Source organism: Rhyacophila brunnea, unplaced genomic scaffold, assembly GCF_057557595.1.
Source record: "Rhyacophila brunnea isolate RB1 unplaced genomic scaffold, BYU_Rbru_1.0 scaffold_13, whole genome shotgun sequence".
Classification (NCBI taxonomy): domain Eukaryota; kingdom Metazoa; phylum Arthropoda; class Insecta; order Trichoptera; family Rhyacophilidae; genus Rhyacophila; species Rhyacophila brunnea.
Genome location: NW_028232785.1, coordinates 18,575,022 through 18,599,847, shown reverse-complemented (window position 1 = coordinate 18,599,847; position 24,826 = coordinate 18,575,022). Strand labels below are relative to the sequence as shown.

The 24,826-nt window shown below is 34.2% G+C and overlaps 2 protein-coding genes across 4 annotated transcripts in view; one reads left to right on the top strand and one right to left on the bottom strand.

The window, feature by feature from the left end:
- Positions 1-18,525, bottom strand: part of LOC147076768 (uncharacterized) — a 32,458-nt gene extending 13,933 nt beyond the window's left edge. Inside the window, exons 1-3 of one of the 2 annotated variants that reach the window (XR_015069702.1) lie at positions 18,254-18,525; positions 16,224-16,346; positions 12,864-14,744 (exon numbers count right to left, since the gene is read on the bottom strand). Coding sequence is in view for 1 of the 2 variants with exons in the window: in XM_085941353.1 (XP_085797479.1) it covers positions 16,224-16,346; positions 18,254-18,448 (318 nt within the window). In the remaining variant the exon portion in view is untranslated. Of the gene's footprint in view, positions 1-12,863; positions 14,745-16,223; positions 16,347-18,253 lie in introns of those variants that run through there. The other variant, XM_085941353.1, reaches the window with a different exon arrangement.
- LOC147076769 (uncharacterized) lies at positions 467-9,184 on the top strand. 2 transcript variants are annotated; one of them, XM_085941352.1, is made up of 5 exons: positions 467-705; positions 1,620-1,763; positions 5,673-5,844; positions 6,525-6,612; positions 8,117-8,360. In XM_085941352.1, exons 1-5 carry the CDS (start codon positions 559-561, stop codon positions 8,166-8,168), a joined length of 603 nt encoding a protein of 200 aa, XP_085797478.1. In that variant the 5' UTR covers positions 467-558; the 3' UTR covers positions 8,169-8,360. The 2 variants fall into 2 exon arrangements, with proteins under 2 accessions (XP_085797478.1, XP_085797477.1); XM_085941351.1 differs by lacking the exon at positions 6,525-6,612 and having other exon boundaries at positions 8,117-9,184.
- Positions 18,526-24,826: the final 6,301 nt, after the last annotated feature.

Below are 24,826 nucleotides of genomic sequence, written 5' to 3'. Positions count from 1 at the left end.
ACATGGACGTACTGAAATATGACTACGAGGTACTTACTTAAACATTAGAGCGAGAGGTTTAAAAGAATACTATTTTACTTATGTAATAAAAATACTTTATGAAGTCATCAAATGTTTAAAATAAATATAAAGGATAATAAGGCTTCAAAATTATGTAAATAGATTATCTACAACGTTTAAGGAATGTCCAGGATCATGCTTTGAAAATAGCATAAAAGTTCCATTTTGAAGTACGGAGCATGTGGACCGTTTTCGTCAGACGAGATACATAAATAGAAATGGCCTCGGAATTGCTCAATTTTACCGTTATTGTTTTTGTGAGAAACAGAAAACCTACCAATATAATATTTTCAACAGGATGACGTCATGCGTACTATAAATTTTGCCCAACTAGGTACTATACTTTCTAGGTCTGCGTACTATAATTTGGTAACAAATAGATGGAAACACTGGTATGCAGAATGACAGTTCACGTCATCAATAACTATTTTATTGTGACAGAACATTGTCGTACTGGCATTGATGCATTAGCGTTCACATTATGCAAATTATTGCAAAATGGAAGTGAAACACGAAACGGGTACATTCGAAGTTGATGCCAATGAGCAGCATTGGTCGAATGCACCAATATTTCATTCAAACAGCCCAGATGCACCCACCTATATAAAGCAAGAAAATATCGACATTTACAGTAGCACTTTTGAGGTTAGTTTCTTAAAACTTATTCAGTTTTTTTCTGTTATTGTGGAAAGAAATCAATAATAATTCTTAAATATTCAATTGAGGCTATACCTCAGTTGAGGCACGGCCTCTACATATTTTCTTTTTCAAGTAAATGGGTAACGTTTTAGTGATCTTTACACGATTTAAGAATTAATACCCCCGTCGCCATCACGAAACAAATTGACGTATTCCCAGCTTGACGTTCTTTCTCCGAATGCCAGCTAGTCCAAAATTTCATCGCGCCTATAGTTGAAAATTATTTGCCGTTTCACTGATGTATAGTCTTAACACACGCGAAGCAGAATTAATTGAAGCAATATAAAAAATAGACAATGGACACAAAAATGGTCTTTTACCCCGTTTACACGTGCACGGATGTACTGTGCACAGTAAGAAAATCTATGGGGAAACATGTATTATCCTGCAGTTGGCAAAATTGCGTGCATAAATCAAACAAGATTGAAAGATTCCAAATTGTGATGATATATTGCGCGCAAGTAAGATTATTTTCGATCTGCGCCTGCGCAGTAGAGCGATAGAGAGCGAGATAGCGATAGAGAACATGCCGCTAAAAAACGAACTACTCATTTTTAGGCTTTGAGCTCCGATTTTCAATACGACCTGTCAGATAGTAGCATAAAATGACAACCTCGCGTTTCACTTACTCTTGAAGAATGAGTTTGGAGAGACAGTTGGCACTTTTACGTGTAAACAGTAAGTTATTAATTGTCATGGCAGTTTAAAATAAGCACCCGACAAGTTGCCGACAGTTTATAATAAGTACCCAATAAGTTGCCGACAGTAATTCCATGCATGTGTACAGGCGTTATTTTTCTTGTTTTTATAATGCCATATGATAACATGTTTAAAAGTATGTTTTGTATCGCTTTATTCAGGGTCCTGAAACGAACCTCGTCAATATGAAAACTGTGAATGATTCTGAACGAGATGACTTCGAGATTGAGTGCCATGATGACATACGCACATGCAATTATGAAAAAACACAACCTAGTTGCTCTTATTCCAGGTCAGCAAGCAAGGTATACAACAGCCATTTCGTTTTAACCCTATACATTGTAAATTATATTATCATTATCGTTCAAAAAGGGTTTTTAAATAAGTACAATTTGAAAACATCTCATGTATAGGGACATCGAATTAGTAAGTACCTAACTCTATATTTTTAAAACGTTTTTTTAAAGCAGCCATTTTTCCCCACCAAAAATGACGTTGATTGAAAAATCATCATGGAAAGATACACAGTTGTACATCGTATACCTACTTTTTTAAAATTCGATTTTGTTTAGGAAAAAGGGCGTAACCCTCGATTTTTCGAAAAGTGCTTTTATTAGATATTAATAATGTACTTATACAACTAAATACACGTTCTGTAAAAAGGAAGTAAGCCTCAAATGCCGATTTATTATCTAAATTCAGGTTTTAATTGAATTTTAATTAAGTTTTAATTTAAGGAAAAAAGCATTTACCCTCAATTTTAATTACTTATTTAATTATTAGTAGATCGAAAAGATATTACACCAAATCATCAATCATCATGCACCCAATGTCTGTGACTATTTTTTTTTATTAATATTGAACCAAAATCATTCAAAAAACGTTTTTTGCCTCCTGTAAAATTTGTTCTGTGTGGGTTAAGCCCTTTTTCCTAAACACAGTCGAATGTATTACGACACTAATGAATCTATCCATCTACGTTTCGGGCATTACGTGAAATTTATGGTCAAATTAATCGACCAACAGAGCTTACTATACGAAATTTAATTGTCAAATTCATGTCAAATGGTTATATTTGCGATGCTAAGAATTCAACCTGTCAAAAACGTAAACTGCATGCTGGAAATATCGATGTTGTGAATCAAATTATGGATGAAAATCCAGAGAAATCAATTACACGTCGTTCTCGACAACTTCTTGTATCACTACATTGAATATTCATCATATATTTTCTTTTCTTTCTTTCGACCAAGTCCGATCCTAATAGAATCATATGAATCTCCACAGAGTGGAGGTTTTGTATTGACAGATTTTACTTTTCCGAGAAATGGATGTCAGCCACTTGCTCAACCTATTAGGTCCATACTCTGACTCATACACAAATTGAAAAACAATTTGTGTACTTGCCAGACCCAGGATTCGAACCTGGGACAGTCAACATTATAGACCGGCGCTTAAGCCACGCGGCCATCGTGGGTCTTCATAAATATTTGCTTTTAGAGACGTATGAAATACAGTTAACACAAGAACTGAAACCGAATTCCCATTTGGTGCGTTGAAATTTTGTTGATAAGGTTTTAGAGCAACTTGAAATAGGCCTATTATTTCATGAGGAAGTCATCTTCAGCGATGAAGCTTATTTTTGTTGGAATGGTCTTGATAGATAATTGATCTATGATATTCTTGAAACACTTTTACATTACGTAGTTATAAAGATGGACAGTTTGATGTAGTTATGGTCTGAAGGTGTAATTTGACCATATTTTTTTTGAAAATGGCAATGCAGTTACTGTTGATGGAGAACAAACGAACTAATTTGATAATCCTGTATAATTGTATACCCACTGAGAAAAATACGACACCCTACGGGATTTGAACCTGTAACAACTTGTAGTTAACCACTAGTTCTTAAATGAAATGTTTATCAAATTGAGTTAATAGTGTTGGCTATCGATTTTTGTATATTAATTAATCAAGGTATAAATTAAATACCTTTATTACTATCGGACGTCCGGATCGCTCTACATTTTTACAACGTCCGGTGGTTCTTTGTCCGGTACAAATCCTTGCAATCGATTTTTTAACTAACTTCCCGAATAGCTAGACATTTGAAACTTTTAAAATATATCACAACACGATGCCAATGCATTTTTTAAATACTTTTAGCCATCTTTAAGTAGAATTGAATTCATTTTCAGTTAATGCTGTTTTGTATGAAAAGTTATTTCGACGCCATTATTGGTTTGCTAGGGGTCTGGGGTCCTAGCAACTAAATTATTAATATATACGTGCGTTACTATGGAAATCAATGTATGTCAAGTACAAATTTTTTTGATCGTTTAAGCTAGTCAAGTCAAGTTTATATGATTCAACAGACAATTTAAAAACGTTGTATATAAAAAGTTCTTTTTATCTTGTAATTATTATTAATTTATATAACGTGGATACTTGCACATGCTAATAATTTAATAAACTTTTTCTTTATTCAATGAATACTGACTGTACATTGAACATACACAATTTTAAAACATCTCGTGTATATACCTACTAGAAAAATCTTTCCATAAAGGTAGGATGCCTGTAGATTGGAAAAGCAAATGGCGCAAATCCAATGGTTACAAGAGGTCCCATCGGGTGTCGTATTTTTTTCAAAAAAAAGGTGTTACGCGCGATATTAAAAGGTGTTGAGTGTTGCCATGTCTTTTTTTTTGCCAATATACTGAATTTTTGATTTTTTTGAGATTCAAGAGATATGCTGATATTTTGTTTTTTTCCATATTTGTAAGTTATCTGATGATTATTTTAATAATAAGCTTAAAAAATGATTAACGCACGCCTTTTTTATGTATGACGCTTCCAAATGGACAAAGAAAGCATTGTAACTCAACTCAAGAGTGCCATTTTACCAACTGACATCATCATTGTTTATAATAAATTAATGTTATTTATTAGGTATTGTTTTACATATAACAATATACTAATCAATGACAATATATCAACAAATAAGATTTAGCTAGGTTGAACAATTATAACGAGAGGCATTATTCAACGTATCCGGAAATTTGTACGTAAACAGTTCACCGCGGGACACTTAGAGCCTGTCCACATGGCGCGTTTTTACACGCGAGTGACAAATCGCGCGTTCTCCAGGTATATGTGACCCAATTCAGCTGTCCACAAGCGCTCGCGCGTTTTGACTCTTGCGCAACGATCGCCTGCAAACGCCAGACTCTGGACAATCGCAGCGTTTACAGCCATTACAAAATGAAATACGGCCGCTTGGCGCTCGAACGCGAGACTTTTTATTTCTACTCCCAAATAAATTACGTCACCTAGGTTGTAAAGTGCGGAGAATAGGTATTGGAAGTAATCGCGAAATACAAAATCTCAGAAACCGACTAACACCATCGAGTTGTTGTGCTTTTTTCTACACTTGCATTTGTTTTTTTATGCTGGTTCAAAAATGAATTACGTCACCTATTGTTTCAAATGCGCAAACTACGCCGTATCTGGACGAAAGACATTTCTGGTTCTCGAGCGTAAATCGCGCCATGTGTACAGGCTCTTAGTCGTGCGCCGCAGTACGTAAAACATGAGTTCGTGTAACAGTTAATCAAATGACGAATTCTTCGTTGAACATTTCACCGTGGAGTATATTTGTACGTATGCTACAACATGTGGCGAATTTTATGAGATGTCTATACTAGGTTAGGGTTTATCTAATTGGAACAGTACTTTTTGCAAACTATCGCCGCATTTTGTAAGATACGTACAAATGTATTCCACGGTGAAATGTGCAACGAAGAACTCGTTATTTGATAAAATGTTATACGAACTCATGTTTCACGTAGTGCGGCGCACGAATAAATGTCCCACAATGAACTGCATACGTACAACTTACATGTAACCATTATTCAAAGGTTTCCGAAAGGCTCATGTCTACCGATTAGTTTTATTATTGTTATTTTTCATAATTATTATACGAGCATATTATAAAGTGCATGTAAGTTGTTACCTGCACTGTTATCTGAGTTCCCTTCATATTTAAAATCATCTAATATATTGCATTTTCCAAAATCCACTGATATTTTTTAGAATCTACTGAATTTTTTAATTTTGACTTAGCAACACTGCGTCCAGTGACAATGTCGACGCTCCTGGGTGTGTTTTGTCGGCTAGTTTTATAATATAATACTTTTTTTTTCAAAATGGAGCGTGAATACTTCGATACAGAATTATTTATTGATGAAGTGGAAAACAGGAAGGCCATATGGGACATGGAATCCTCTGATTATTCTAATCGAAATATAAAACGCACAAGCTGGGAAGAGCTCGTCGAAATCTTTTGCCATCCTGATGATTCGCAAGGAGATAAAAAAAATCTGGGTAAGGAACCTTTAGGTGTTTAAAAATATATTTAGTTACTTACAGTAGAGTTCTATTTCTAACAATTTTACTAATTATCATTAGGTACTATTAAATTGTCACCTTTGCTATTTAACATGTACTCGGAAGCTATTTTCAAGGAAGCCTTACAAGGTGAATCGGTGAGTATTATGGTTAATGGCAAACATAATATTAACAATATACGATATGCCGATGATACTGTGCTGATTGCTGATAGTTTAAAGAGTTTACATCAACAGGGAGAAAAGGTTAATGAGGTCAGTGATTCTTATGGTTTAAAAATGAACCTCAAGAAAACAAAACTATTACTAGTATCAAAAGCAGCGACACCAGACACCAACACAAATTTTGTCATTAACAGCGAACCAATCGAACGTGTGACCCATTATAAATATTTAGGTACATGGGTCAATGAGAAATCGGACCAGTCTCAGGAAATAAAAACTAAAATTGAGATCGCAAAGAGCGCCTTTCTCAAAATGAGACGCCTCCTTAGCAATCGAGATCTTAACCTAGGTCTGAGACTGCGTATGGTACGTTGTTATGTGCTCTCAATTCTTTTCAACGGTATGGAAGTATGGACGCTAAACCAAGAGATGTCACGGAGACTTGAAGCTTTCGAGATGTGGCTATATAGACGCATCCTCAAAATTCGTGAGGTAATGCGGCGCTCAATTTTCCTGGCGCCCAGTTGTCCCATTGCAGCAAAATATCATACAGCAGCCAAGTACTGAAACAAATCTATATGTTCTAATAATTAAATTTGTCATCAGCATATTTAGCCTGAGTATATACACTGATAGATGAAGGCCTCACCAAGTTGATTCCACTTCTGTTGGCCCTGTGCGTTGCGTTGCCACGTACTTCCACAGTTAGTAGTTAACCATTTCATCGATTCAACGGCTTCTCTTCTAGTCTACCTTACTGACGTATTGTACCTCTTGGGTACCACTAGATTGGTCCCTCCGTCGACCTATGTGTCCAGCGAAGGGTGGAGGTAGGCTATTAATATCAGCCATTATAGTGCACACTAAACTTTCTGAGTCATACGTATTTGTTGAAATTGAAATAAGACAACAATTTACAGGCGGTGTTGGTTAGTTTTTATAATAGTCAAAAATTCTCGTCTATCTATAAAATATCTAAAATTATGCAATTAAATCATACATAACTTTGGATATTTTATAGATAGAACAACATTTTTTATCTATTATAGTTTGGTTTAGGCAGCGCTTAATGATTTAAAAAAAATAACCAACAATTTATGTAATATGTATTCTTAATCCAACGAAAACTAATAAGTATGAATGAAAAAGTTTTCGCAATTTTATTGTATCACCCAAAGTATTCCGAAACTATTATGGTTTGGTTTGGCAGGGTTTAATGGATTTTTAACAACTAACTACTTAACACCATCTGTAAATTATAGTCTCAATAAAAACAAATACGTACGTATCTATGGATGACCGACAAAAGTTGAATGTGCACTAACAGCTTACCTTCACCCTTCGTTACTTGTGTCCAGCCCAGTTCCATATTGATTAATTAAACTTATCTTCTTCTTATTGCGCCATCCCCTAGCGGAGGTCGGCCACCATCAAGGCTATCTTATTATTGTCGTCTGCCACCCGGAACAGTTCAGTGGAGCTGCACTCGTACCAATCACGGAGTTTTTTAAGCCACGAAATGCGGCGCTGTCCTCTTCTACGCTTACCGTTGATCCCTTGAATGACAAGTTGGGGAACGCTGTACTTTTGTCCTCTCATAATGTGTCCGAGGTACTGTAGTTTCCTGGTTTTGATACTACGTAGAACTTCTCGGTCCTTCCCCATTCGATTGAGAATTTGTCACCCGGTCAGTCCAAGGAAATTTGAGGATGCGTCTATGCAGCCAAATCTCGAAAGCTTCAAGTCTCCGCGACATCTCTTGGTGTAGCGTCCATACTTCCATACCATAGAAAAGAATTGAGAAAACATAACAACGTACCATACGCAGTCTCAGACCCAGGTTAAGGTCTCGATTGCTTAGGAGGCGTCTGCGATCTCAATTCTAGTTTTTATTTCCTGAGACTGGTCCCATTTCTCATTGACCCATGTACCTAAATAATTATAATGGATCACACGTTCGATTGGTTCGCTGTTAATGAAAAAAATTGTGTTGGTGTCTGATGTCGCTATTTTTGATACTAGTACTAGTAATACTTATAAAGATTTCTATTAAGTATGTTAATTTATAAAATATTTGTTTTCAGGAGTTGCACTGCAAAAAAAGTGGAAGGGGCTTCGCGATTCATTTGTTCGTGAAATTAAAAAAAATAAAAATACACCATCAGGAGTCAAATCCAAAAATAACTATTTATATTATCACCGTTTGATGTTTTTGGAAAGTTCAGTAAACAATAAGAGTACAGAATCAAATATAGAAAATACACCAGCGGAAGAAGGGTCTTCGGTTGACAATGAAGATTTAGTGAGACCTCCTCCAAGCACACAATCAAAAAAAAAGAGAAAAAAGATAACTAGCCCTGATACAGAATTCCGTGGTATTATTGAAAAAACTCTATCGGCTCGGGTCGAGCAACATAAGCAGTGCACGACGGAGCAAGATGACGACAAGTTATTTTGTTTATCACTTCACAAAGAGCTGCTGAAAGTTCCCGAGGCCAATCGACTCCGAACAAAAATGGAAATAATGAAGGTTATATACCATGGTCAACTTGGTTCACATATTTCAACGATTGCTTCGTCAACTACTCACCATTGATCAAATGTTAATTTGGCCATGCGTCCTGGATGGTTACATATAAATTGTACCAATTACATTTCACCGTAGCAAAGTTCGCCGTGAGCTTTCTTATCGGAGAGATGAAAAAATTACGCCTTCGCTGAGAATTTTTATACTTAGCTGTTTTTGGCAAAATTCATGAAATCAAGAATGAAAACCTAAGCTAACCTAACAAATAAACCAGAATATTGGCTATTTTCAATTTTTTTTTGCTCCTAGCTTCATGAAAACCGACACGAACCATGTTTTATTAAGAGATTAATTTTATATCATTACTATATTATGTCCCAAAGAAGTTGGACAGTCTTACGACCATATATTTCCTATACAACATTTCATGGTGAAGTGTGATACTGCGAACTGCATACGATCACGATTGGGCTAGTGGCTACTTACCATCAGTTTTTCTCCTAAAAAGAAACACTTTAGTAAAATTGCCATTATCCACATCGGATTGCAGAGCCAATGGAAAAAAATGTGATATACTTTTACTCAAAAATTGCTGTCAATAATGTAAAGGAAGATTGTCAATTTTCCTGATAAGGCAGAATTATTGCAAGCAATATTAACATAAAACCGTTATTTTACAAATGAAATGTCTAGACCAGGGGTTCATAAAGTGTGTCCCACGGACCAATTATGTCCCGCGTGACTTTTTGATGTGTCCCGCTAGATTTATGTTATGAATATTAAAAATTAAATATTCTCTGGCAACAATGAATTGTCAGACACTCTGATATCCAGGACCAGAAACGTAGAACCAAAAGCATCTTATCGTGATAAGAATTTAATTGAATTCTACAAAGGACATTCACTTGAGCTTGATAAAATATATCAAACTTAACAGCCCACATGCTCAGCGTAGGTCAAAATGGAGCTTTTATGGTATTTTCAGAGCATAACCCTGGACATTCCTTAAACGTTGTAGATAATCTATTTATATAATTTAGAAGACTTATTATCCTTTATATTTATTTTAAACATTAATTGATGGCTGCATAAAGTATTTTTATTACATAAAATGGTACTCTTTTAAACCTTTCGCTCTTAATGTTTTAAAATATAGTCATATTTTAGTACATCCATGTGCCGTGGTGTTAAGATTTTTTAGGTTTATTATTTTTTAAACACATTTACAATACCATTCGTAAAATTAATGTTAACATTATATAGTGACATATTTACGATAAAAAATTATATTTTATAATCTTTGTGATGACAAATTTGACAAGAATTAGGCATTTTATTATTCAAAAAATGGGCACGATTAACAAATTTAAAGATACTATTTTATGTAATAAAAATACTTCATGCAGTCATTAAATATTTAAAATAAATATAATGGATAATAAGGCTTTAAAATAATTTAAATAGATTATTTAGAACGTTTAAGGAATGCCCAGTGTTATGCTCTAAAAATACCATAAAAGCTCCATTTGACTTACGCTGAGCATGTGTGCCCTTGAGATGAAAGTCAACAGACAACCATATCGCATCTGTTTTGTATATTCACACCACAAAATTTGAGCCTAGATTGTAGGATTTAGCTTTAAATAAACAATTATTGCATAAATCAAATGGTGAAAAAATTAAAATACTATTTTTTATTTAAGAGTAATAATAATGTATATATAGTTTAAAATATAAGTTTTCACAATGAAATATTTTTTTTATTTTTTTGCTTTGATTTCAAAATTTTCTCTTTGACGAAAAAGTTTGTGAACCCCTGGTCTGGAGTCTAGACAATGTTTTCGATTGTTATATAATATGATAGACGGATAGACAAACGCATAAAGTGAAGCGAAGAAGGTGGCTAGTGGAGACCTTCATCCGGCAGTGGATCGACCCCGGATGATATATTAAACTAATACAAGTACTGAATTACTAAATTTGTATTTTTATTTGAAACGTTAATTTTTCAATATTTTTTAAACTATTATAAAATAATTAATCATGCATAATTAATTATTTAAAAAAATATATATTTTATTTAAAAATCTAACTATTTAAAATCGTTAACCAGTTATTTTAATCCAAAGTAAACTGAAAATCAATTAGTATTTTTATCCCAGTTAATTGGATTCGCTACCGGAAGGACTCTAAACTGCGCATGGTCATAAAATGTCTCTCACCACCCACCAAAATACCAGGACCTGAAGGGAATCAGTCAGTTCCCCGTAGGTATTAGTATATATCTGAGGTGTTTTCAAGTTCTCTATTTGTGAAAAGAATTATAATCTTAAGTCGAATAATACACCATACTATACTAAAAGTAATATTGTTAACATTAAGAGGCGAAGATAAACATTTATTTAAAAATAATGATTACAGAGTGATTCAATATTAAATATGATTACAATTTACAAATGCAGCTGAATCACGCTATGTCAGCCTTTTAAAATACCAGAAATCAGTGAGATCAATGACATTAATATGGACGATGCATCTGGAAAAAAAATGACACTCACATTTTGTCGGGTCTGCCGATTGGCATAATCTGTTCTGACGCCATTACAATAAAGGTAATATTGCTATAAAGTCCCGATGCTTTTTGTCGGTCTGACGAATGGTTTGGTTCGAACGGGTTCGCTCAAATTAACATTGACACGAGAAACACTGTTCTAACGCCATTACAATAAAAGTCATATAGCTATAAATTCCCGATGCGTGATATCGCATAATGGAAATTGCGTCTACGACATCTACCTATACATATTCGAATATCGCTATGAATTTACTCGCTAGCTACTGTACTGAGTGCGTTGTCCATTAATAATGTCATTGAGTGAGATAGATCTTTACGACTCAGACAAGGGGAAAATATCGATAATGGTTAAACTACGGTTCATCAGTGGCTTACTCTTTTAGTTTTTTAGTTCTACTATTCCTAAACGCATCGATCGTGGGATGGATTATAGTCGATCACACTTCTTCTTCTTCTTCCACCCTGTCACGTCCCAACATTGGGGCATAAGGGAAGTTGGCGCCACTTCCCTCGGTCCATCGCCAACTCTTGCGCCTCCCGCCATGTCAAACCTGCGGCACGTAGGTATCTCTTGTAGCACCGCTGCAGGGTGAGAGAGGGCTGGCCACGGCGACGGAATCCTTGAGGCTGTGCCACAAGAGTACGAAGTGTCGCACTCTTTGGCGGCATTCGGAATACGTGTCCCAGCCACGTAAAGCGTCTCTTTGTGATAACTTCAATGACCGAAGGCTGTTGTGTCTGCTCACGAACTCAGGTGTTTGTAACGCGGTCGTACCAATGTACCCCTAAGATTCGGCGGAGACATCGATCACACTATCCAATATTAAAACAGACAGTGATATACTACACGTTCCCACTGTTGAGGATACCGAGAGATCACAATTACAACATCTTTTAAATTCGCGAAAATACTAAGTTGTATATTGGAATAATTAGGTACCCCCAGACAATGATTTTTAGCGTCCCCAACCCCTACCAATTAATAAAGATAGTATGCTTCTTTAAAGCAGCGTTTCTTAACTGGTATTCCACGAAACCCAAGGGACTATAATACAATCAAACACCATGCAGCAACATATCTTCATTTGAATGTCAATATACGTTGTAGCTGTCAGTATATTAGTGATCAAATATCTATTTTTAATGTATCAAATTATTCGACTGTAATAATAATATATTCCCAGCGAATCATATTCCAGTAAGCAACTTTTAGCTGGATCAGCAGATTGATTGGCGATATTAAATACGGTATCGCAATGGAAAATTAGTTTAATAATCATTTCCCATAGTATCATATTATTATCTTATGACTGTAATAATAAATAAAATTCACATGCTACTCGTATTTAAACCGCTGACTCGTTCAATATAATTATGTACTAGAATATAATGTTTATGTATTACTTTTGACTGTATAAATAACGAATAATGGTTTATCAAAATGTCACCCGAATCTAAGTACCTGGCTCGTAACTATCTCAGTAGATGATATGTACTGTCATTGTATTTATACTATTGTACCGATCGTTACGCTACAATAAAACTCGCTCCTGTATACATCTTCGACTTCTTCATCATCATCTTTAACACCATAACCCACACATCGAACACCAACAGTAGTAATGAAATTAGTTGCAGGCGACTTTTTTAAATTAATGTGTAAGAAAATGTTACCTTTTATCATAATTTAATAGTCGACAATGACCTACTACAAATAACGAGATCCATATGATGGGAACAATTTATTTTTTTTAATTTTTCTGTGGGTACCTAGACAGAATTTGATCTGTATATAATAACTTTTGTATTCTATTCATACTTAGATTGTGAACCTGCACAGCCTGGCCGCCATAAATTCAGGCCCCTAGACTAAACCCTGCCATCCCTACCCGCCCTCTCTTGTTAGAACCTTGCCTTTTGAACGCATAGCCAGACTTTTCTCTTACTGTAGTTATGGCAGGCCGTAAGTAATGCAATACGAATCAAGTGATACGGCGAAATGCATGCGGGCCTCTCCATTGTTTAATTAAAAATGATTTTCAAGTAATTGGTTAGGGAAATAAACATAGAAATGGTAAGTAGATGCTTTTCTATCAATTTCACAATGAATTGTATTATCTTCTTCTTCTTCTTGGTCGTGCAGTCATGGCTGATGATTGTGACCACATTTAAATTTCGCCAAAGAAGCGACCAAGACTTTCTCGATCTTCCTCTTCTCTCAGGGCAGAATGGATGGTGCCCCCAGTCAGCTCTTTCACTTGGTCGCTCCATCGCGCAGACGCTCTTCCTCTGCTTCGCCTTCCCTAGAAGCTACCCAAAACTACCAGTCTCTTCAGGGTGTCCGATATATTATAATACAACTTAATTCTTATGGTCAGATCGACTAAAATTCATGATACGATCAACAAGTTGGGCATAGCTAATATATATATATACCTAATAGATAAAGCTTTATGAATTTTACATAAGTTTTATAATTAGTTTTTTCTTATGAACCGGTGTCAACGGATTCGCTTAACGGAGAGTCTTCCAAATTCGATTGGGTTGGTCTATGTATTATTTTTTTGTGCCTCTTCAAATCAGCAGAACGTTTGGATTTGTAGTCACATACATCGCATTTAAACGGTTTCTCGCCAGTGTGAACCCCTATATGTCTCTTCAGCTCAACAGATTGTTTGCATTTGTAATCGCATAAGTTACATTTGAATGGGTTTTCGCCACTATGTGCCATTTTATGTATTTTCATCGAACCAGACGTGATGCATTCGTAATCACACAAATCGCAGCGAAAGCTCTTTTCTCCACTGTGTATCATGCTGTGTCTCTTCAAAACGAAAGCTTGATTGCATTTGTAATCGCAAAATTTACAATTAAATGGCTTTTCGCCAGTATGAATCAACTGATGTCGTTTTAAATATCTCGGTTGGTTGCATTTGTAATCACAGAGATCGCAGCCATAACGGTTTTCACCATTATGTTTGATTTGGTGTAATTTCAAAGAACTAGATCTTATGCATTTGTAGTCACACAAGTCACACTTCAAAGGTTTTTCGTCACAGTGAATCATTTTATGTCTTCTTAAAAGATAAGCTAGATTGCATTTGTAATCACATAAGTCGCAATAAAAGCTTTTTTCTTTTACATCAACTATTTTCTGAATATTAAAATAAGAGGTTTTCATACTTTGTATCGTATTACATTGTTTTTTGTGGTCATTTAAAATGTTTTCATGTGAGAAAAAAGAAAAGCATACATTACATACAAAATTCCTTTCACAAAATATAGCTCTATGTATTTTTAACCTGACTTCCTTGTCGGATGACAAAGCTATCTCTTGCTTTATGTCTTTTCTGTCAATTTGAATTTCTTGATTCGTGGATTGATGAAACTCAGATATGTCAGGTTCTTTCTTCATATTCAGAATATCATGATTATCATTGCCACTGTAACCAGCATCTGATGCACCAGCCATTGACGTACAATTACAATGGTTTCCATCGTCCAAATCTTCCACCTTTATATATGGAGGTGCTTTCCCAACATCATAAAAAGGCATTTTTAAAAAGTTACCACTCACATCAGATGTTATCTCACGGATTATGAATGGAACCTATAAAAATACAATAATACAACAAATTAAAAATTACCAAAGATCTTCAAAGTTCAAAATAAATGTACCTATTGTTTGATTTACACATAATATACAGATCGTAAATAAGTTGTCAACTCCTTGTGATCTATTCACATATATTATATTATTCCTATTCCCTCTTCTAAACAAAAAAAGACCCAATAGCCACACGGGGCATGAACGTATTCATTGCCGACTAAAGTAGAAATCCGATACATTCACAACGACTGGTCCTACTTTTTCCGCCCCTCCCGTTGTTGTTTATATATGAACTGTCATTGTTCTATAGAGTGCTCATACTGACGCGTCTGTCGTGTCCACGCAGGGAATAGTTTGATTTGAATAGATAAGTTACATGATAAATAATACACTAGCATTAACACATCTTCTCAGTGACGTCCCGTGGGGGTGGGCAGATTGAGCGTCGCTTGGGGGCGGCAGTTACTCGAAGGGCGGCAAATCGAGGAGAATCATTTGGATCATAGAGAAATAGTAATAACGAAAATATCTTTCCATTAAAAAATTCAACTCAATAGTTGGAAACAAAATGACGTATTAATTAACATAAAAGGTTTAACAAGACTATATTTTTTTGTCGGGTTCGCGAAGTCTAGTTTACATCCGTCGCCCTTCGACGTCCATTGTGAACATAAACGACACGGATGATAAAAAATACTGTATAAAAATGGGGTGGCATTTTGTCTAGGGACGCCACTGCATCTTCTACAAAATATGTAATGCACAGATCAATGTTACATATTTTTTGGAAATCGATATTACCCACCACCGGTTTTTGTGTGAAGGACTAGTCTGACTTTGACAGCTGATGAATAACAGGAATGTATATTATTTATAAATAACACTGATAGTTAATATATTTGATTTGACAGCTGAAAAGTGGTCCACTCGTTGCTTGTGCAAAAAGTTATGCTCAGGCTTTATTAATCTAAAGATGGCGGTGACCTATCGTCGCTGTAGGATTGGTTTCCCGAATAGACCAAATGTTCTGGAGACGAAAAACAAATTTCATAATCCTATATTTAAATACATGTAGATATTTAAATTGTTATTTTACAGCATATGAATGATGTATTCATTACCATTACAAAGTAATTTAAAGAAAGGGATTGTTTTAGTCCAATTAGATACAAAAAAACACTCTGCATTAAAAGGTCGATTTCGACAAAAACGGATATTCGGGAAACCAATCCTATAGCGACGCTATTACAAGTACTTTTCCGTAACTTCTTCCTGAAAGTGTTTTGAAAACCAGTTGCCAGGGTGATAGGATAAGATATAGTCTGTTCAAAAACAGTTATATATCGTAGCATTGGAAGTCTCAAACTGATTTAATAATGACAACTACCCCGTAAAAGTTGACGGCCTTCCAGATCTGCTTAGGGACGTAACTGCATGGGACAGAATCAAAAAACACATATATATAAACAAAACACTCACGAAGCTCGTCGAGGCGCCTCCAGAACATGAACACTCTCGATTATTTTCTGCGACGTCATGTATACTCTTTTGATATTCAATTTTGACTTCTGATTTGATGAATTTCGTATCGATGAACACATTCTGTAAACATAAAAAAAAAAAAAAAAATATGGCGATACAGCTTTAATTGTTACATGTAAATTAAAGGTATTTCTTTTTTGCGATGAGGTGGCGTAGACCAGTGCTTCTCAAACTTTTTCATACCAAAGCCCCCGAAAAAAGAAAAAAAAATCCAACCAACAAAGAAAAAAAAAACAGTACTTTATTTTCCATTAATTATTATTATCGGTATATTATCATTAAAAACAGTGATGTCCCGTGGGGGTAAGCAGATTGAGCGTCGCTTAGGGGCGGTAGTTACTCGAAGGGCGGCAAATCGAGGAGAATCATTAGGTATATTATATAAAAATATGTACCTAAACCTATTAATATTTGAAATATATATCCATTAAAAAAATCAGCTGACTGGTTGGATACAGAATGTGTTAATTAAAATAAAAGGTTTACCAGGACTGTAATTTTAATGTCGGTTTCACGATGTCTAGTTTACTTCCGTTATGCTTGGACGTCACGTCCTTGATGACTAGCAATGATACGTGCAGATTTGCGAATTTATTTGAATCATAGGTAAGTATGTACCTACCCAATTAATTTATCCAAATATTTTTGCCAGTTACTCATTTTTATTTTTATTCGCATTTTTATTCGCAATATAGTAAATTACTATACAGTGGTAAATATTTTGTTAGTAATGTATACATTCAACACATTTCTCAGATATTTAAATCATGAAAGGATGATAAAAAATGGGGCGACATTTTGGCGCTGCCTAGGGGCGGAATTTTGTCTAGGGACGTCACTGATTAAAAATGATAGAAAAATTCATGAAGTTGCTTGTAAAGCAAAAAAAAATGAACTTCAAATTTATTACAGCTACTGCCTATAAAAACAATTTAATGAGAGGGGTGTGATTGCATATTTTTACATCGATAATTTATAATAAGTAGATTATTAATTATCCATATCGGATAAAATATTGTGATCCTGTGAAAATTCGGCAACGAGATTTCGATTGATTTGTATCAGGATCGTCCAGTGATCACGTTTATGTTGTTTTTTTCCAAACACTGAAATATTTCGCGGCTCCTTAGCAGGAGCTCCAGTGCCCTCTAGGGAGCCGTGCCCCCCAATTTGAGAACTACTAGCTCAGCCTCGTGCAGATGGCGCGAGTCCCACCACGATTCACGCTCGAGTACCAACAAGATGTTCCTCCCAGATAACGCGTTTCATTTGGCAGTGAACAAGCTAAGTGACATAATTCATTTTTAAATCGGCATAAAAAAAACAAACGCGAGTCCAAGATAATTGTGTCATTCGGTTTTGTGAGAGATTGTATTTCGCGATAACTAACAATATCTATTCTCTATCTATTCAGGTTTTCCCTTGTTAATTTGTATAATTTAGACATGAATTTGATCAAACCACTTTACGGCCATATATTTCGACAGGTATAAGAGATCACGATTAACAGTGATACGGCCAACTGTATACGTAAGCAACATCAGCGCATCTATTCAATACACAAAACTGCTATCGGCAGCTATCGAGGGTAGTTTTTCATATGTTTGTATCAAAGTATTATAATTGTTACAATAACTGCTAATACTTCGACTTCGTCTAAACGGTCTCGTTTTAAAATTTAGCACACTCAGAGGGGTGCTGTTAAAACATATCACGTATTGTAACAATTGCAACTAATTTATTGTAATTGTTACTATAAGTGCTAATACTTCGATACAAAAATACCCTCGATAGCTACCGTAGCGGCCAATAGCAGTATTTTGTATAGAATATATGAGCTGAGTAAGAGATATTAAAGATAAACTGTCTTTATAATTGGATAAATTAATTTAAAAAAAAACTTGTACTTTTCAATTCGTAATCAGAACTGAAATGTCACATTATAATATTATGCTGTCTGCCGTTACCTGTGTAGTATCCTGATTGTCATATTCCACGGCAAGCTCTTCCTGTTTGACAAATAATAAATCATGCCGACTGACATTTGTATTAACATCATTGTGGGTCTCGCTGAAATAATCCCATTGATTTTCACTATCGATTGCTACTTCCGCGAGTTGATCGGATGTCAGATCATCTGTAGGTTCTACTTTTATATCCATTTTGAACGTTAATTACGGATTTAATCGAAATATTACGTTGCCAGATAGTCCTGCTACCAAGTCGCCCATTAGACGTCAGATTCCAAGATACAACCATAGACAAATTATACGACCTACTAGTGTTGCCATCTTATAAAAGTATAATTTAGTACAGAGTCTCCATATTATAGTAGGTTTTGGGAAAAAAATATTGTACGCGTTGTCATATTCTGTTGAAAATGTATAGGTTTTTTGTTTCTCAGAAAAAAATAAAGGGGAATTTGAAAAACTCCGAGACCCTTTTTATTTAGGTGCCTCCTGCACCCAAAAATGCTTACCGAAGAATTCAAAAAAAATCATTTCGTTTGTTGTAAAAAATTAGTCCATCTAATTAAACAAACTGCGGAAGTACCTAACGATGTCTTAATGTTAATATCCCGTAAGTGACTTTTTACAAATTATGCAAGAAGCTCAAAACTAAAAAATCTTTATAATAACCCGTATCGCAGTGTTAATAATAATTAATAGCATGCACATGTTGTAACCATTATAGGTAATAGCATGCCAATAACCCATAACGTAAAAAAATGTAAAGCAAAGCCAGTTATATCGCCTAATAATACAATGATAACATCCAAAATAATGTAATAATTTTGTTACCTAATATTTTTTTATGTCATAATAAAAATATGATGTGGGTAGGTATTAGAAAGGTAGGTATAATAAATAGACGAAATGTTTATCTAATAGGTAGGTAGGTATGTAAAACATAATCATGTCTCGATTCATGATTTATTAGAATAATGTTTTATAATAATTAAAGGATAGACAATTGAAAATTGTGGACGAACTCCTGATGTATATGGAAGGCAGGGAGAAGCAGTGTTGCCAAGTCAAAATTTAAAAGTTCAGTAGATTTTGACAAAAAAATCAGTAGATTTCATAAAATATCAGTAAATTTTGAAAAATGTAGTATATTAGGTATGATTTAAAACTAATTAGAATAACAATAACTAATTATATTAATTTATTGTAAACACTGATGATATTCACAGGTAAAATGGCGCTCTTGGGTAAAGTTACAATGTTTCCTACGTCAATTTAGAAGTGTATCACATCAAAAAAGTTCGTGCGCAAATCATTTCAAGTTTATTATTAAAAGAATCGTCAATTAATTTACAATTATGGCAAATATCAGAAGATTTCATGAATTTCGAAAAATAATCAGTACTTCAGTAGATCTACTGAATTTTCAGTAAACCTGGCAACACTGGTGAGGAGCCATTTTGTCTACGCCATTGAATAAGGCAAGACGCACGCGTTGGTGAAGTTATTTACTGATTTTGATATCAAATACACATGAAATGGAAGTAAAAACAGAAACAATCGATGAATCAATATTGCCTGACGAAACGGCGGAGAAAATCAGAGGCGCTTCATACCAATCGATTGACGTAAATCACTTCAACAGAGAGAGTCGATTTGACGTGTCGTTCAAACAGGAAAATGGCGAAGACGACAGCAAAAATAGTGTCCACGTAAAAGAGGTACTTATATAGATTCCTAATATTTTGTTTATGCGAGTGTATTCATAATTTTGTTGACAAATGCGCAGTCAATTTCTAAACGGAAATAATCACGACCATTGTTCAAAGCTAACAACAATAACTGGACAATATTTAAAATCGACGTTAACAAAAAAGGTTTGAATATTAGTTTTTTCTTCGAATTAATTAAATCAGTTAAACCGCAAAAATTAATACCTACGTATTTATTGATAAAATAACCTGTGGTTGAGTGACACGGTGCATCGTATTAACCATAGTCATTTGAGTACCTAGGTATTATTTTGTTTATCAACGATTAAAGACTGATTTTTTAAACGCTGTCTGTCAAATTTTTTGTTATTAAAGCCCGTCTAATCCTTTTAGGCCATCCCGCCATATAAAATTATCTTCCAAGGATACTTAGAAGTGATTAAATTTAATGATTTTGTCTACGAGAAATATTTAAAGTGATAATTCAATAACAATACTGGCTACATTGTCATATTTGCAAAAATATTATGTACATGTGCTGTACTTAGGCCCACATTAAATAATTTAATGTTTGAATTTATTTTTATCTCAGCCGAAGTCATAATATTATTATAAAAAGGTAATATTCTCACGAAATTTTATTAGTCTTTCGTAAGAACTCGCTATTTCGAAGTGTCATAAAAAGGATTACCTGTTTAACTTGTTTGTGTCATAAATATCAGTCCGAAATTACTATGTATTCCATTACACAAATAATAAAATTAAGTATCTTTACTAGGTATTTGTTTTCTATTAAATAATAAAAATTGTCAAATTTAGAAATAACATTACCGACTATTTTTGTAGGAATGTGTAATAATTTCAAGAGTAATTTATTTATTAGTGTATACTAGGATACAATATGGTGGTATAATACGTATCAAAATTATCGGCAGAGTGCATAAAACGTTTGAACTGAACCTTCTGTTGAGTTTAAATAGCAGGGTGTTTAGTCAACATGTGTTTTCGCTTCCCAATGTAAGCGTTCAAATTTGTATGTCTTGTTAATTAACAGAAAACCCGAAAAATTAAGATTCTCACAATTTGCCACGATAATGACGTGTATGTTGACGAACACACACAAATACAGAAAAAGGATCGAATGAATAAATGAGCAATCAAGAGTCTGCGACGTAATTAGGTATGGTCCAACCCTGAAATTGGGATGGGCCGGACATAATATATCGCAGATGAAACGACCGTTGAATGAATGCAATAATCCAGTAGTATCAGTCGAATGTAAGATAGTTAGATTTATAATAAAATGCTATATTGACAAGATATTTAAGTTATGTAATGCAAAATAATTTGTTTTCTACGAGGAATTTATTTCCTATTAAGTAATATAATATTTTCACATTCGGATATAATGCTACTGACCAGTTTTTAATTAATAATGCATATGTTACGCCGAATGTGCGAAATTGACTATTACATGAAATGGGCAAAATTTTTGGCTAATTCATGTAATAGTCAAGCCTGTTGCCTTATTCATGAATTAGGTCAATTTTCTGCCGAGTACATGAATTCGCCAGGGTATGGAATTCTTAAATTGTCAACATGACAGAAGAAAAGGTAAATTTAATACGGATGGTTTAATTAGTTATAATTGGACATAATATAATATTATTAGGTTTGGTTAGGTTTTGTAATTATGAATTAAATTATTTAACTGAATGTCCATTTTGAGGTTAGCTAACAAACTATCACAAACATACAATCGACCATTGCACGATTGATACCCAAGCACGAATCAAATCGCGAAAATACCTTTTAATAAAATTCTTCCGTTATCATATCGTCACTGTTCTGGCAGAAGACACTAATTCGAAAATATTACATATTGAGTTAGTTATACCAAAATGTTCCTTATTTCAAACTTTACCGTCTGGAAACCTTCTTAATAAATAAACAGTCTTTATTTTAAAGTCATCCTTTTTACGATTACTTAATAAACTCACATGATAGACCATTATTTTAAACATTTTAACAACTTCAAAGTCAAATTACTCAAAACTAGTATTCTCCAGTTACTCTCCAGAACAGAGATGATATTATAGTTCTAGTTTTTTTTGCGCATAGTAAATGGATATGAACGTCATTGTAGTTATTGATTGGTATATTTTTATATCATAATCCAATGACATTTGACACATTTGGTTAGTTTGATTAGTTGCAAAAAACACCACCGGAGCGCAATCATCTATTTTGACCATAGATAATATACGTACATTTGACCAATGCATGAGCATTTGACACATTTAGTTTGTTTGCAAAAAATACCACCGTAGCGCTACTATCTAATTTGACCAATGTATGAACTAGGCAGAAAAATTACTGCCGAATTCACGCACTCGCCAGATATATTGTAATATTCATGGATAAGGCAACGGGCTTGCATTTTCATGATTTAGGCAAAATATTTCTCATTTCATGTAATAGTCAATTTCGCACATTCGGCGTAACACATGTTATACATACTGCAAATATCAACCTTTTTCGAAGATATACCAAAACAAATTACGAGTCTTATTTGATACATCAATATAAACCATGGCGTCTATTCAGATTTCCCTGAAAGAGCGTAATAGCAAGTATTATGAGCTTCTTATTCGAAAGAAAGAGCGCACGACACGTTGATTATTTAAATATGACTATACTTTTCGGAAATTTTTGTGAACACAAATTTAAAATTTAGTAGAAAACCTAACTTCGTCAATTTGTATGCTAGAGACCTGAAATTTTCACTAGACATGCACAAAAAATGTTATTATACAAAACGAATAAAACTTAAAACGCATAATTTCAGACTTATAACGGTTTTTCAAGGGCCCGACGAGATATTAAAATATAGTTTAAACTATTGATCAATCAGTCAATTTTATACTAATAAAAGTATTTTTTGTGATTATGGTTCCGCCTTTCGGCACATTACGGCATTCTGTACATTTTCGAATCACATACTGACGCGATATAGTTAGGAACTAGATGACAATGACAATATTTGTCATCGAAAATGGTGCAAAACTGTTCGACACCACGTAGTGCTGGTGATCAAAAATTATTTTATCAATAATTAATATAAGAAGTAAACATTCTACATTGGTGGAGTAAACCAATCCAATTTAATTTACATTAGTCAATTATCCACTTTATCTTATCTGAGTTTTTTCATTCGAAAATATAATAATTTTGTTTATACATAGCTACCATGGGTTGTATCACGATTATTGTATTATAGTCTGTTTTATGTATTTGTTTTTATGTTAAATTCACGTGCATTTGTTTTATCGATTTACGGATCACACCGTTATTTGATTTGTATTTAATACCTAGATAGGCTCTTAAATTATTTATTTTCGTCATTTTCACCATTCGTCATCTCTGTTTTATAATGCCTATAAATGCCAAAAGGCAAAAGCGTCCTAAAAGTGACCCAAATTGATAAGTATAAAACCGTAGGTAAAAATTTGTAATTTTACATTAGATTTGTATGGTTTTCTAGGTTTCTACTAATAGATTTTCCACAAGGCATCACGATAAAGATAGAAGTCCTCAATCCTCACCTCATGGAATGATACAGTACTCAGACATTACGATTGATGAGCAAAACTTGAAAAAAGAAATCCTAGATCAAGATACTCCTAAGGAACTTAGACTCATTCTGAGAAGAGTAACGCATTTCTCACGAAATTTAATTTGTAGCATTTGTAACGCTGTTTTTGGATGTGTAAGTTCTCTAAAAAGTCACAAACTGAATCACACGGATGTAATTGATGACTTAAGTCATCCATCTTTTAAATGCGTTGTATGCTCATATAGATGCTCGCAACCTGGTGATCTTAAGATACATAGAATGACACATACTGGTGAAAAACCTTATAAATGCGATATGTGCTCGGATAGATGCTCGAAGCTAAGTCAACTTAAAACCCATAAAATGACACATACTGGTGAAAAACCTCATAAATGCAATGTATGTTCATATAGATGCTCGCAACTTAGTCATCTTAAAAACCATAAAATGACACATACTGGTGAAAAACCTTATAAATGCAATGTATGCTCATATAAATGCTCGCAACCTAGTAATCTTAAGATACATAAAATGACACACACTGGTGAAAAACCTTATAAATGTTATATGTGCTCGTATAGATGCTCGCTACTTAGTCATCTTAAAAGCCATAAAATGACACATACTGGTGAAAAACCTTATAAATGCGATGTGTGTACGTATAGATGCTCGCTACTTAGTAATCTTAAAAGACATAAAATGACACATACTGGTGAAAAAACTCACAAATGCAATGTTTGTTCATATAGATGCTCGCGACTTAGTCTTCTTAAAAACCATAAAATGACACATACTGGTGAAAAACCTCATAAATGCAATGTATGTTCATATAGATGCTCGCAACTTAGTCATCTTAAAAACCATAAAATGACACATACTGGTGAAAAACCTTATAAATGCGATATGTGTACGTACAGATGCTCGCTACATAGTTGTCTTAAAAGACATAAAATGACACATACTGGTGAAAAGAGTCATCGAGTCACCGAGTCATCGGCTGATAATTTTGGACTGCAAGACTCCAGCGATTCAGAAGGACCTCAAGAATTTCCAGATGAAATTTAATCTACACTGAATTTAGAATATCAAGTGGGGGATTTTGTAATTTTTCTTTATGAAAGAGAATATATATTATTTTCTAGGAAAGATCCTAGAAATAAGCAAGGATGGGGCCAAGATTAGCTCAATGCAATAATCGCTAAAGGGTTGGAAATGGTCGGAGAACATCGACTCCATGAATTATCC

Excerpts from the sequence above, each read along its gene's own strand:
- LOC147076769 (XM_085941351.1), top strand. The coding sequence starts at position 559 with ATGGAAGTGAAACACGAAACGGGTACATTCGAAGTTGATGCCAATGAG. Across the intron at positions 706-1,619 it reads TTTACAGTAGCACTTTTGAG|GGTCCTGAAACGAACCTCGT; the intron begins GTTAGTTTCTTA and ends CGCTTTATTCAG. Across the intron at positions 1,764-5,672 it reads ATTCCAGGTCAGCAAGCAAG|CGTGAATACTTCGATACAGA; the intron begins GTATACAACAGC and ends TTCAAAATGGAG.